The sequence below is a fragment of the Microcebus murinus genome, chromosome X (genome assembly GCF_040939455.1).
Source record: "Microcebus murinus isolate Inina chromosome X, M.murinus_Inina_mat1.0, whole genome shotgun sequence".
In the NCBI taxonomy this organism is placed as follows: domain Eukaryota; kingdom Metazoa; phylum Chordata; class Mammalia; order Primates; family Cheirogaleidae; genus Microcebus; species Microcebus murinus.
Window position 1 is genome coordinate 33,651,460 of NC_134136.1, and position 15,301 is coordinate 33,666,760.

At 34.8% G+C, this 15,301-nt stretch overlaps 2 protein-coding genes across 2 annotated transcripts in view; one reads left to right on the forward strand and one right to left on the reverse strand.

The window, feature by feature from the left end:
• The window catches only part of IL1RAPL2 (interleukin 1 receptor accessory protein like 2), a 1,045,794-nt gene that overhangs the window by 328,149 nt on the left and 702,344 nt on the right, over positions 1-15,301 (forward strand). The gene's annotated exons all lie outside the window — the stretch shown is intronic.
• LOC105883773 (small ribosomal subunit protein uS8-like) lies at positions 4,133-4,644 on the reverse strand. The gene is made up of 2 exons (XM_012787205.3): positions 4,322-4,644; positions 4,133-4,253 (listed from the first exon to the last, which is right to left on the reverse strand). Exons 1-2 carry the CDS (start codon positions 4,618-4,620, stop codon positions 4,160-4,162), a joined length of 393 nt encoding a protein of 130 aa, XP_012642659.2. The 5' UTR covers positions 4,621-4,644; the 3' UTR covers positions 4,133-4,159.

Below are 15,301 nucleotides of genomic sequence, written 5' to 3' on the forward strand. Positions count from 1 at the left end.
TGAGCATTAATGAGCATATTTTACCATATTGACTAAATCATGCTATTAAAAGGGAAATTCACCTAGCTTTCTGTCTTTAGGTTTATAGAAGTTTAGATTAAATGACCTTTCAGCTTCACAATCTGTAAACATATTAAAGCATCAGTGCTTATTTATCCTTTTCTAGAATATATGTTTTCAGATAATAATAATAGAATGGCAGATTTCTCTCATCAAATTTTTTAGTTTACCAAAATAAATATTAAAGCAACTTCATTCGTTAAGCACAGCTACGTTTATTAAGTTTATGACAGATAATGGAGATTATATATACTGAGGATGTGTAGATATTTTACTCCAGCTTGAAACTGTCCTCATAATAGTCAGAAAGAACTTATCCTCATGGATTTCCCAGAATTTAGTGAAGAGAGTCAGATTGGGTATTGTGAGGGAGCTTTGGGCTTGGCAATAAAAATATAAGTAATATGTAACATTTTTCCCTTAAAAATCATTTCTGAGTATAAGTGAAGCATTTAGCTGATGTCTTTGGAGCTATCAAATATTTGTCTTTTCTTGAAATCCAGATGTATTACATTTACAAACTACTTCATTGTGTGTACTTGTCTTTCAGAGCAGGCATTTTATCTTAGAAATTTGTCCTGTACAAAAGGAAATAAAAACCTTGCAGTAGACCCCCAATACTAGTCTGATAAATTCAAAGCAATCCATTAAACCCATTTGCCTTTGGTATCTTTCTTTGCGATAGTTTCTTCCTTTCTTGCTATTTGTCCTTCAGGGTTCTGTTGAAATTCTACCTCCGCTTTCAAGTTTTTCCTGTTTATCCTTATATTACAATGCTTTTCTCTTTCTCTGAATGTTTCTGTAGCACCAAGTACTCAATGACACATGATCTTACATTAGTATCTGGATTCTTCTGATGTGCATCACTCTCCTGCCTAGCTCCTCCATGACTGGGTTCTTCTCCGAGCTTTTTTTTCTCCCTATATTCAATGGGCGTGATAATATACCCATCTTGTATTATCACCTACATTTATAATGGGCCCACATATAGGCATTTTTGGAGGATTACATGAGATAAACCATGTCAATTATGTAGCACATAGTAAATACCCCCAAAACTTTGGCTGTTATTATTATGCACTCTATAAATACTTAGTAATTGATAACTTAATTAAGTTTCCTTTCATGTCTAAGAAAATACAATTATTTGTTTGCTAGAAGGAACTTCAGGCTGTGTCTACAAAAGTAAAACAACTAGTTGAAAATACAGTCAACTAGTTGCTTTCTTTACATTGCCATTAATAACTAGTTTGGCTGAATCATTTGAGTAAAATACATGTGTGTTTAGATATTATTAGATCAGAATGTGCTGAATACAAAAATTTCCACAAAAATCACTGCTAAGAAAAAGTTTAAGAATGCAGTAATGTCTGTGAGGCACATAGATAGAATTTTCACTTAATTCATTGAAAGAACTGTTTCCAGAGGCTTTTTTTTTTTTTTTTTTTTTTGTAGAGTCTCATTCTGTTGCCCTGGCCAGAGTGCCATGGCATCAGCCTTGCTCACAACAACTTAAAATTCTAGGGCTCAAGCAATCCTGCCTCAGCCTCCCAAGTAGCTTGGACAGGTATGCACCACCATGCCTGGCTAATTTTTTCTATAATTATAGTTGTCCAATTAATTTCTTTCTATTTTTAGTATAGAGAGGGTTTCGCTTTTGCTCATGGTGATTTCGAACTCCTGACCTTGAGCAATCCACCTGCCTTGGTCTCCAAGAGTGCTGGGATTACAGGAGTGATCCTCTGTGCCTGGTCCAGAGACTTTTTGTTTTTTTAAAAATTGTCACTTTGTCAATTGATTTTCTAACTTGATTATATTTCCTGCGATTTTATAATATGTATAGAAACACCTTAAGTCTCTTCTAGTCCTTACCTGATTTCTATTAAGTAGCAAGTATATTAGCCAATTTTTACTTTCCTTATTCTCTGACTGCAGGGAATTTTCCATTTGCAACAAAATATTAATAAATGGCATGAAATACAGGCGCAATGTCTGCCTCACAGATACTAAGATTAAGAAGATGCATTTTGCTTGACAAATCATCACTACTTAAATAGGGACCTTGGTGCCCACATTCTCTGCTCTGCATTCCCATGTCCTCACATTTTATTGGTAAGAAAAACAGTTCATTTTAAAATTGGCTTCACTGACTATCCACGTAATAAGCACACAATTGCCCTGGTCTGTGTGCAGGTAACTTACTCAACAGTCTGGGCTATACAGTGGGATTGCCCTTTTAGCACAGGAAATAGTTCTCCAGTTTTCTGAAAAGGCCAGGGATAGCATAGATTTGTTTAGAATATGAGTCAACATGATATGAGCTTCTGACAAATACTCAGGGTAGCAGAACTAACTCATTTATTTGGAATTTATACCCTGATTTCTTTCATAATGCTTTGAGGTAGTTTATAAGTTAAGCATAACACCAAAAAAAAATCCCCCGCCCAAAAAATATAAAAACCAAGGAATACTTAGGGAATAAAAGCAAATAAAGTTAGTGAGTACAGCTTTGTCATTCTCAAGCCTTGAACTGTTCCTTATTTAATCAATGAGTGTTCTTCTTGCTCTGTTCTGGTTAGCACATTAGGCCCTAAATGAAATTTTTTAGGCTAGATTACTGATGGTCTTTGAGATTTTATGTTTCCACCTGGTTCCTACTGCCAGGGTACATTGCCCTCCCCCATTGTAACTTCATCTTGAACAGGTTGTCTGGGAGCCTAAGTGGATCCCACTGAGTTACAAGAACAGCCCTCAGTGCTTTGTGACAGCAAGTACAAATGGGTATGATCTGTGTGTGTGCTTCTCGGTGAATCATTCATTACCTGCATGATGTGTCTTTGCCTGGGCAATAGTCATGATAGCGCAGCCACTTCAGTAAAGTGTGTCTGATATACTTTGTAGACTGTTAGTGGAAATTTCCGGTAATTTTCTTTTTAAATACTTCAGTTTATCTTCTCCCCCCAAAAAAACATAGTACAGAGACCTTCACCAGCATCTTTGTAGCTCTAAAACCAAGTTCTGGTTTAAAAGGTCCAGGAAAATGATTAAGCCTTTAATCTTCCTGAGTGAAGAATTAAAGTTTCCACAGTTTTGGTTTATGGGTTTTCCCCTGACCACTAGCCATCTGCTGTGGTGTATAGACATTTCCTACAGTGTTGCGTGCCCTAGCAAATTTTTGTCATCACTGTCATATCAAGTCAACATTTTCTTATCATCATTCAGTTGTTATAAAGTGATTTTGAATTGAAAGCTGTCACCAACCTGTTTAAATAGCAATTTAAAGGTTAGCTTAATTGATAAAGGTTAAATTTTCTACTTGAAAAGGGGGTGGTTTATATTTAGGAACAAATGCCTTGTTACATATAAATGAATTATCCAACTCCATAGTTTCTATGCATCGTAATGATAATTGTCAATATAACTGCATGTAGTATATTGTTTCTATGTGAATAAATGATTCAACATACAGTAACTGTAGAATTATTTTATTATGGCATTATTGATAGAAAGGCGCCAATATATTGACTTTGCCATCTTTTGTTAGCACATGATATCTAATCTCATTCTAGTTAAGCCTTGAGTGCCTAAGAACATACTATGACAATATTATAGCTGAAAATAATTTTGTTTTATTTTTATTTTCCTTTTATGGAAGCCTATTTTTAAAAAACATATGTTCCACACATATTAAAATACTCTTTCGGATGTTTTTAAAATTGTGTATCCAGAAAATTCAGTGATTAAGAAAAGCTACCCTTTCTCCTCATTTATGTGTGTAATTTTCACTGAGTATGTACATGTACTTTTGTAACATACAAATCGACAAACAAGGTGGTGATAAGGGAACTGCTCACACTATTTGTACTCAGTTATGATAATAAAGAGGATTTATCCAAAGCTGACCACAAAATGAGTTTTCATAAAGTTAATTTTATTTCTCTCATTTTATTACCTTATTATTTATCTTTTCCCATATGACTTAGAGGGAAGTGTCAAATATCAATACCTCATTTCAACCATAGTGACACAGTAACTGGTGTACAAATTATCTGTTCCTTTCTTTTTTTTTTTTTTTTATTTGTAAGTATGTATTACATCCCTAGAAAAAGAATCCCAGAATTTTCCCTCCTGTGTGTTTTCTTCTTGCTTCTTCATGGTCCATGATGCCAGCTGAAGTTGTCAATACAATGAAACTCAAGTCAAACTGCATCCCAGCAATTCTTAGCATTGAACTTCTTTTAATTGAGGAAAGCCAACTCACCCAAACTGGCGGGATGGGAGCAGATTATTCTGCCATTTTTCTAGATCTTTGAGTTGCACATCAAATCTGGGGCTGATCACTCCACACTTGTTTAACCTGCCTGTGAGGTTCACAACAATTTTCCCAGCTCTGTGATCATCAATGATTTCAAATTTGCCAATGTAACCATGCTTCATCATCACAGTTAGAAACCGGACAATGACTTTGGAGCACGGCCTTATAAGAACCTGGCGTTTGCCTCTCTTTTCGGCATTGTTGATGCTCTTAAGAGCATCAGCCAGGACATTCATGCGCACCATTATGGCGGCACGGAAAGATGGCGGAAAGAGCTGTTCCTTTCTTAAGAAAAGTGTTGAGGTGACCTTTTGGAAATGTCGTGTATGAGAAATGTATTTGCTCTTTCACTCTTTCCATTGTGGTTAATTTCTGTGTAGGCATCTGAGTGTACATCTTGAGCCTTGGTGGCAAATTAGTAGTAATATTTGTCCGTTCTTGTTATAGCATAGGTACTGAATAGTCTGACATCATTATATGTTCCCCCACAATGGGCCATGTTTTATATAAATTTGTAGAAACTCTGTACTAGACTAACGGAGTGAGTGAGTATGACCCAACTTGCCCTAATAACTAGGAGACCAACTGGGAATGCATGCTTTGTATATGCTGTTGGGAATAAGCCGTATAAGGAATAGAGTAAGCAGTCATATTATTAGCAAAGATAATTTTCATGAAACATTTTCTCAGATTTCTGAATCTTCTTTATGGGCATATGCGGCATCTTTCGTTCCCTGGGACTCTATCTTCTCACAGGACAGGTATCGTGCTAGTTCTTTACTTTCAAACAATCCTCTTATTTCCAAATATTTGAAATATTTTATGTTGAAGTGGGAAAAACATGAACTGACAACCATATTTCCTCATCAAGGAATGGTTTCCTATTTGAATATTCTGTCTCTTTTCTAGATTTTAGATATAAATGCTTTGTCTGCATCTATTTCCCAAATCATTTCAGACTGGTTATATAAGTCATTATGTTTGGACATCATTTCTCTTTTATTGTTTCTTCACTCTTTTATTATTTATAAAACGAGATTTCATTGCCATTTTTTTCTATTTTCTTGTGTTCTCCTCTTGCGTTTAAAGAAGCTGTTAATTATTGCTTAAGTTTTCCTGTTCTGGTTCATATTTCTTGTAATTTCCCACTTCTTTTTTTCTGTGAAGAAGTTAGAAACAGTTTTGCTCTTTAGTATCTTATGGGCTGTCTCTCAGTCACAATTCTTCTGTACTGAGCAGTCAGATGTTTTTGCCAAGTTAAGGATGAGCCCTATTGAATTTTACTTTCTACATCACAAAAGTCTATGTTATTTGTTAGAAAAATAGGGTCAATGTGTGTTTGTCAAACTTCTTTATTCATAATTGGAAATTTTGATGGCTATTCTATATATGAAAACTCATAAGCAAACACTAAAAATCTAGAATCATGTCTTTCTTTGTGTGGTTTAAAAGTCACAAGAAAGTATTAATATTTTTCATGGCCTATGGGAGATTCTTCCTCATGCAAATCAAATTTTATAACATTTTACAAATCATGTACCCACCCTCTCCCTCTTTAGTATAGAATTGGATGGGTATGTTTTTAAGAATGGTAGCATTCTTTTTGATGGAAAATGAGAGAGTTAAAATGCTACTAAAACAATTCTGCATTCAAGCTGCTTTTTATTTACAAGAAATCTGAGAGAAAATGTATCAATAATTGGCTAACCTCTGCAGTAAATCATGAGATACTGTAGAACTTGCAAAAGAAAATATGGTGACTTGAGGATTGTAAAGATAAACTTTACAAGAATCTTCAAAAGCACTAAAGCATCAATTGCCCAAGAGACAAGCAAGACCTTTAAACATATTGCAAATTATTATTCAATAAGGCAAATATATTATTTGATACCTTCTTTGGGGTCAGTAAGAGTTGAAAGAACTGTGTTCCAAAATTATATTTAAAGGTCAACAGCTGTTTCATTCAATATGCAACCTACTCCTTAAGATGTTTAAACACTTTTTTTAAAAAAATGGAAATTTTGAGTACTGTTGGTATGCTGATCTATCTCTTTAGAATGTCTAGGGCTTTTTAGAATATAAATAGTATTAGTAAATAAATGCCCTTATTAACCCTAGTGAAGCCTGGTGTTAAAAAACATATAGGGTGAATGAATAAATGGAAATTGACCTGAAAACCAGTTTACCAACAGAGGGCATTAGGACAGAACTTTCTACTACAGATTTGAAGAAATGATAATACTAGGGAGTAATGAGTAGTGAGAATTCTTACTATTTATATGCCTTCTTACCCCCTGCGCTAAGACTTTTAATATTTTGAGTCTCTAGACATACTACTTTTGGCTCTATTCTATATATTACTGTTTATTTATATAACTTTAAGATATTAGTCCATTTAAGTTATTATGCAATCTGGGCAAAGGAAGATTTTATGCTGTACAAACCTGAGGCGATAAGTGCTTAAGGGATCAGACAAGTTACATTTGTTCATTAAACGGAGATTCAGAGGAAAGGCTCACAGTCACCAAAGGAAGGTCAACAGTCTTAGAATCAGGTCTCAGTAGGAAATTGAGATGGTGAGCAGAACACCGACAGGAAGCCAGATAGGAAAACAGGAATCCTTTTTGAGAATGGACATAATGTCATAGGTCTGCCTTCCAGCGGGTAGGAACACAGTAGAAGAGCTGTCTGGAGGGTCACCATTGATAATGAATTGGACCCATCGTGTTCACATTGTGTTCACATGAAAGGTCAAGGCTGCATCTATGAGGAACTCAAAAAAGGAGTGCATCAATTAGAATTTCAAGGATTTTCCCTCTGTTTTTTGCATCCATCCTTTATGCTGACATTTATTGAAAACCCACTTCGAGCTAGCCACTGAGGCATGCTCTAGGGAATACTGAAATTCATAAAAAGGGTTTCTGTCTACCAGAGAAGCTCACACAGTATGGTGGGGAAGACAACTAAGAAAATCTGTAATTATAAAAGCATTAAGTGCTTTCATGCAATTATTAAGTAAGAGCTAAGGGAGAGCAAAGGAGGAATACCTGTATTTTATGTAGGCGTGAGTTGTTGGACGTAGGTGAGCAAAAACGAAAATAAATCTTGGAAGTGTTACTGAAGTTGAATATTTAAAAATAAATAGAATTGGCCAGGTGAATGGGAAGGGAGGGAAAAGGCTATCATTTGAATTAGCAGGGAACAGTTTACTTTGGCTTTGAGGAATGCAAGTGCAGCTTCTTGAAGGAGCCATATTTGGACAACTTCAGCTAAAACTGAGGGTGAAAGGGAAAAGATGATGGGAGATAATTCTAGAAAGGTAAACAAGGGACAGATCATGAAGTATCTTTGTAGGTCATAGTCAAAAGTCTGCATGTTACCTTGGAAACAGCAGGAAACCACTGAAGGATACTAAGTAGAGAGTAACATAATCAGATTTACATTTTAGAAAAAAAAAATCAAACTGGCAACTGTGTGATATGTACTATATTAGAGGCCAATAGGGGAGTTACAGGGGTATAGGGGAGGTACACAGAGGGGGGTGTACCCAAGACAGTCAGTAACTGACAGGTTAAATAAGCCTGCACAACTGGCACAAGCACTTGTGGAATGCAGAGTTATTTAATTTGAAATCCTTCTTTCTCCAGAATTTTGAGTGCTTAAAAGTTTACAGGAGTTCAAGACATTTACTAGAATGAATGATGGTTGAAGGACATAGTGATTTTTAGACACATCCATGGATTTCAGCTGTATAATGTAGTTTGAGGGCTACCAAGATGCAGGGACAATTTTCTTACCACATTGAGGATGACATCAAGTAAGACATTGGCCTCCAACATGGACCTTTTGGCTTTGTTTGACATAGAATCCTGACTTTTCAGACCACCAGCAATTTGATTAGGCAAAATCAGGATTTTGATGTTTGTTTTGGGGCCTTCTTTACTGTATATGAGTATTTGAGATTTGGCTTTTCCATTCAAAGACTGGAAAAGTCCAGAAAATCCAAATAACCTTTCAGTTTCCCTTTAAAATTAGTTTAAAATTATACCAATATCAGGAATTATTCTAGCTCAAACAATGTTGTTCAATGATTTAGCTAGAGGAAGAATAGGAGAAACCTAATTTTAGATTTTATGTTTTCAGTTACTTTTGAGTTATACTATCCATATCTCCATTAATGCCCACTTTTCCCTTTCGAAGTGAAATCAAAAATCACAATTACAAGTTTTGAATTGTGTGCTGGGAGCTGCGTACCTTGACCTTGCTAATGGAGCACAGTCACTTGAATGAAAAGTTCCTCTCATATTGTACTTTAGTTTCTTCATTGCCTAATGTTACCTTAGGAAAACTGTATTCAGCAAAAGAGAGTCAGGAAATTGATTTTATTTAAATTGATAAGTAAAACATATATAAATTAGTAATTGCAAAGTTATAAAATATTTCTTATAGTTTAGGCATCTTTATGTATGAGTCTGACAGTAATTGTCTCTAATGATGTTGCTGAATTGATCCTCCTATTAATATTTTGCAAGTTCAGCTGTAATTATTGGCAACCCCTGTGAATGTCAACAATTTACTTTAGATCATTAAGCTTTTATATACAAACCAATATTATTTAACAGGGAAGTACAATGTTGCTGAAGACAAAGTTTATCGGAAGAGTAAAGGTGAACAATGAATCCAACTTTGGTTGTTTACTAGTACTTCAAGTTAATTATTTAACTTAAATTTTGTTTACTAGTAAATTCAGAGTTTTATCTTTTGCTGTAATTTAATTGCATATCTTTTGGTGCGTGGCGGCTTTTTATTTTGATCTTATGTTCGCTGAAGCTTTCAAGGAACTAGGGATAGGACTTTAGTGTCCCCACTTCCCAAGTCAACATTTATTGAATTTTTATGTAGTACTAGACACCATATTATCTACTTTCATAAAGAATATCTCATTGAATCCTCACTACACAAACCTATGACATGGTATATTTTATATATAAGGAATGTAAGTTCCAAGATCATTGAACTAAATCCTTAAGTTCTCATAGCTATTAAATAATTTAGACAAGATGTGAACTTTGGCAATCTTAGTCCAAAAACCTCACTCTTAACCACTGTGTTATAGTGTGTTATACACTGTTTTTTAGCCATAGCCAAGAGTATCAGCACCCAAAAGTGGGTTATTGCCATTACTTACAGGTATTCTTATTTCATAGTCAAATTTTTATATATATGTTAATACTGTTAATTCTTTTCTAACTTGTGATCTTTCACTTCTAGATAATTACCAAAGCAAAATGAAAACATATATCTGCAGAAAGCCTTGTTTATGAATATTCATAGCTACATTATTCATAATAGCCCTAAGTTGGAAACAATTCATATTTCAATCAACAAATAAATGGATTGTTTTATATTCATACAATACAATAGCACTCAACAATGTAGAGGTGACTTGCTGATGTTCACAACATTGGTGAATTTCACAGACATAATTATGAGTGACAAAAGTCAGGTGTAGGCGAGTACATACTGTTTGCATACATTTGTATAAAGTTTCAGAATAGGCAAAACTAAACTATGGTGAAAAAAATCAACATAATGTTTAGCTTTTGAGAGAGGTTGACTGGAAAGGGTACAGAGTAACTTTCTGGGGTGCTGAAAATATCATTGAACTTTTTAGTGATGTGAGACACACAGGTTTATGCCTTTGTAAAAATTCATTGTACTGTATACTTAAGATCTGTCCATGTCACTCCTTATAAATTATACCCCAATAAAATTACAATACGAACAAACAAAGAATAATGGCAAAGGTCAACCCTCAAAGTAACTTTCACATCATTCACGGGGGCGGGGGGGGGTGGTCAGTGGCAAAGCTTATCCATTCCATTATCATGACATGGATCCAGATTCAAGGCTGTCTACTCTGAGGTTCCTGGGGTGGGGCTTTGAAGATGCTCGCTGGAATTCATGGATTGTGCCTGGCCAGGTAGTTCTAAAAGTTTTAGTCAAAAACACATGAGAAAAGGATTTTAGGGGCCAGCCTTATCCACAAGAAAATGATTGTGAACTCACTGAAGATTTTTCAACTCTGTAATACCAAAGCCTGATACACTAGGGACCTTGCAACAATGAAGTGAGCAGCAGGATCAAGTCAAGTGTGGGACACCAGATGGGCAAGACTTTCTTTTGTCTAGTTGGGAATAGCAGAAACCTGGGTATTTTAGACTTTCAAGAAGAAAAGGGTCATGGAGACAGAAATGCTACTGGCAGTTTCCTTAACCATTTTAGGGTTTCAGCCTTGAATAAAATGTCTAAGGAAATGCTTTTGTTTTCTTTGTCTTAGACAACCTACTCCAGTTATTCATGTTGCTGGCTTTTTCCTTCTCTTGAAGTCTCTGCTCAAATGATACCTCCTCAGAAGTGCTTTCTTTTACCCCCTTATCTAAAATAATCACTCTTTACCCCCACCATCACTCTCTTTCCTCTCCCCTTTCTTTATTCTTCTTCATAGCCTGTATATAATGATACATATTTATTAGTTTATCTAAGTTGTTTCTTCTCTCCATCCACTGTACTATAAGCTCCCTAAGAACTGAGACTTTATCTATTTTTCTCAGACTGTATCCTCTGTGCCTAGAGAAGTGCTTTGCATATAGCAGGTAATTAATAAATTTCTGTTAAAAATAAAAATAAGACCAGCTGATCAAAAGAAAATAATGCAGGGTTATCCCAGGGAGAGCAGGGCCTGTCTCTTACATGGCATAAGAGTATGACTACTTGTGGCTAGAGTTAGTCTATGACACTCAGAAACGTTGATCTCTTCCATAAAGTGTTCATGCTGTATCTTAATAAAGCAATTAATGATTAAGAAAGTTTAAGTAAAGGCCTGACTATCAGGCTGTTTTATGTTGCCTTCTAGTTGTAGTTTCTTTCTGCCACCTGGGCCATGGAGTTTAAATAGTCTAAGAGGGAAGTCTATGGCTGCAATTTATCTTTATGACAGAAAATGCTACTTTTCTATGTGTTGACATCTGTTCAGAGCTAGTCTCCTTTCATTCTGAAAGAGATCAATCCTTTATGTGATACAGGATTATCCTCTTTGCCACTCATAAGCTGGGTTTCATTCCTCTTATCTCTCTTCCTGAAAGGGAGTTACCATTTCTCTAGCAACCTGCAGGGTTCCAAACAAGGAACTACTTTAAGTAGAGTAATACCTGCCCAACCGTGTGTGTGTGTTTGTGTGTGTGTGTGTGTGTGTGTGTGTGTGTGTGTGTGTGTGTGTAATTATTTTAGTGGTTTGAATGCTCTCAGATTTCAATGAGTGAAATGTCTGAATATCACATTCTTAATTTAGGATAATAAAAGATGGAAAAGTTATCCTCTAAGTGCATTGCATAGGAGAAAAAATTAAAGCATAAAACTATCAAAGAGTCATTCTCCAAACATGACAGGTTCTGTTTTCCTTCACAACTGGAACTTGGATTCACTGAATATCCAAGTATAGATTCAGGGTTAGCGTTGCAAGACTCAATCCCAGTGTAAGTCAGTTCATTGTATTTCACACCAACAAATATTTAATAGACTGTTGCCATATGTCAGACACTGTACTAGTTATAGAGATGAGACCAATACCACCTCTGCCCTCATGATGAATATAGTCCATAAGAAGGTAACAAGCGGTTAGAGGTATGATGAATAATATAAATGAGGATATGCAGAGTACCATGGGTACAGAAAGCATGGAGAAAATCAACTATCATATCAGAAAATGCTTCTCTAAAGAACTAATATTTAGGTTAAACCTTGTAAGATAATTGGAAATTAGTCATGGACAGACTGAAAATTGTCACTATTTTTCACATTAAGTTTCCACATCTTTGATGTTAGCAAGGCTTTATCTTAAGTAAATAATAAATACATGGATATATAGAGAAAATTCTGCTTTGAATAAATTTATTCAATTATTCTCCAATTATTTATTGTATTCCTACTATGTGCCAGGCACTGTTTCGCCCTAAGAATACAGTAGCTAATAAGGGACCAACATGATCCTTGAGATCAAAGAACTTATATCTAGTACAAGGAGAGAGACTTGAAAACAATATATACAAATTTAATCAGGTATTGACAAATATTGAAAATGAAATAGAGAAAGCCTCGGGGGTTTCCATTTAGTTAAATAAATGGTGTCATTTAAACTCAGACATGAATTATAAAAAGGAACCAGACAAGTAAGTGTTGGAGAAGCAATATCCCAGTAAGATGTAGCATCAAGGTTAAAAGACCTAAGGCAGCAAAAATCTGGCTAGCTGAATGGACAGGACATTATGACTATTTCATAGAGGTGAAGGAGAAAGAGTAGATAAAGATGTAGACAGGAGTCCTTTCTTGTCTTATTTTGTTAACTTAGGTATTTGGGATTTTATGCTAAGTGGTAAGAGAATCCCTTAAAACTTTGCTGTCAAATTTGATAGCAAGTACCTACATGTGGCTATCAAGCATTTAACATGTGGCTTGTCCATTCTGACACGTACTGAGCCTTATCTTATGAATAAAATGATAATACTTTGGTTATATTTGGTTTAACAAAATATATGTTAATTTTACCTGTTTTTATATACTTTTAAAAATTTGATTATTAGAAAGTCTAAAGTTACATATGGAGCTCATATTTGTGTCTCACAATGCATTTCTGTTTGATAACATAAGCACTTAGAAAGTTTCAAGCAAATTTGTGATATGATATTACTTTTGAAGATCACTGTGGCTGTTGTGTGGAGAAATGATTGGAAAAAGGCAATATTGGTAGCATAGGAACTAATTAAGGGATTTTTGTATCAGAAAAACATAATGGAGACTTTGGCTAAGGTGTTTGCAGTGGAGGTAGAAAGAAAGGATATGATTTAGGACATTTATCGCAGGTAGAGTGGATTTTATTTTCTTATAGTTTAGATATAAGACAATTAGGAATAAAGTATAAGGTGTCTAATAAATGAAGCCTCAGGTTTTTAGTTTGAACAATTGTGTATGTGGTAGTACATTTAATGAGATGAAAAAGAGAGGAGGCGTAGTTTTTGGTTGGGCATAGAAATCAAGAGTTCTGTTTTGCACATACTGGGTTTGTGATTCTTGCTAGATTTCTAAGTTGATAAGTAGCAATTGAACATAAGACTTTGTATATTTGGAACAGATCAGAGGTGGATATATAAATTTGGGGTTCATAAGTATTTTATGTACCCACCATCTGTGAAAATAAACCTTCACCCAGTGATAGTCTACAGAGAACAGAAAAGAGCCAAGGATTTAGTCATGAGGCATGATATCATGCCCAAGTTCATTCAAAAAGGAGAGAAGGAACATTTGGTGAGTTACAAAGGAGTGGTAATACAGAAAACAAGTATAGACAATGTTAGTATAAGTTGTCAGTGGTCAAATGAATTAGATGGTATTGAGAAATCAAGTCAAGACAGAGAGTTCTATTTGGAAACATCTAGGTCATTTGAGACCTTGGTGAAGTGGTGGTGGTAGAAGCCCTTTAAAAATTGTCAGTGAGAAGGTTGTGATGGTGCATTTAAAGTAATGACAGTCTACATAGTTGTATGGTTTTCTCCAACAACTTTCAGGAACTTAAAGGATGAACTTAAAGAAGCTGTTCGTAATAAATTCTACATCTAAGGTAGATGTAGAATTTATTATAGAACGCTTCTTGTTAGTTAATTTATGTTGCCTGATATTTACTTACTCTGGCTTGCTAAGCATTGGCTTTTCCAGTATGCAAGGCCATCACAACAGAAACTTACAAGTTTGCTTGCAGGCACATCTTTTTACTACACAATAGTACATGAAAACCAGATCTCCAATTAGAGATTGAAAAATTTCCCCAAGCTTGCTTTAGTACTAGCATATATTCTGACCTATATGTGTGATAATAGGAAATTACACTTTTGCCCATGTATAAGGGAAACATTTAATTTCATGCCTGGTGTTTCCAATTTCCTACTTAGTCTTTTGCCATTCAATTTTCCAGTTTAGCATTATTGGCTCTCCCACTTATTCCATTTCTTTTTCCTTTTCACACAATACTTTGGTCACATTTCTGTGCTGTCTTTCATTCTTTTAAGAATCTCTGTTTGTCTATGGTTCTTTTATCTTCCCTCAACTCCTTTTTCCTGTTTGTTTCCTTTCTCAAAGCCTGTTACTTATAGATTTATTCCCTATCACATTATATATGGGTATATCTTTATTGTGCAATTCCATTGATTTGGAATATGTATCTTAGCAAGTTAGTTTTAATATTTCTTTCAAAAGTTCCTTTCTTCACATTACTTTCTTGCACTAGCCTAAGTTTAGAATGGAAGAGTATTTGTCACTACTGTGGAGTTAGAATTAGAAATCTACTTTCCATTTATAACTCTGGATTTTTTTAATTGCTTGGTGTTAGTGATTGATCAGAAAATAGAAAATTATTGTTTGGGATTTAGGATAACATAAATATAGGTACAAGCTGAAGATCTTTCATGGTTGGCATTGAGTGTTGGGACATATTTACCCTCTCCTAAAATGATATTAACCTTACCTGAGATTATTCTGGGAATCTAAAAGTACTGATAATACCATCATCGGTCTCTAGCCTCACTGTTGGTATCAATGTTCTCATTTTCTTAATGTTCAAAAATCTTATGATGATTCTTTCATTGACCCTGGCTCTTTCCTATAGAAACACTCTCATGTGATCAATAACTTCATTGACTGAAGTAGAAAATAAAATTAAATTTTAATTAATAAAGCTTTTTAAATGCTTTCACAGAGGTCTAATCTGTGGTATTTTTAAAACACTTTAAATATTAAAGGTTACATTAAAATTTTGCCTCTTGGTGGCAACATTTATACTAGTCCCAATGTGTTATATGATGTCCATAGAACTATAGG

Bases quoted from the DNA above. Each gene is read 5' to 3' on its own strand.
- LOC105883773 (XM_012787205.3), bottom strand. From the start codon at position 4,620: ATGGTGCGCATGAATGTCCTGGCTGATGCTCTTAAGAGCATCAACAAT. The intron at 4,254-4,321 runs GTGAGTTGGCTT...GTTTGACTTGAG, and splicing joins CTCCCATCCCGCCAGTTTGG to TTTCATTGTATTGACAACTT.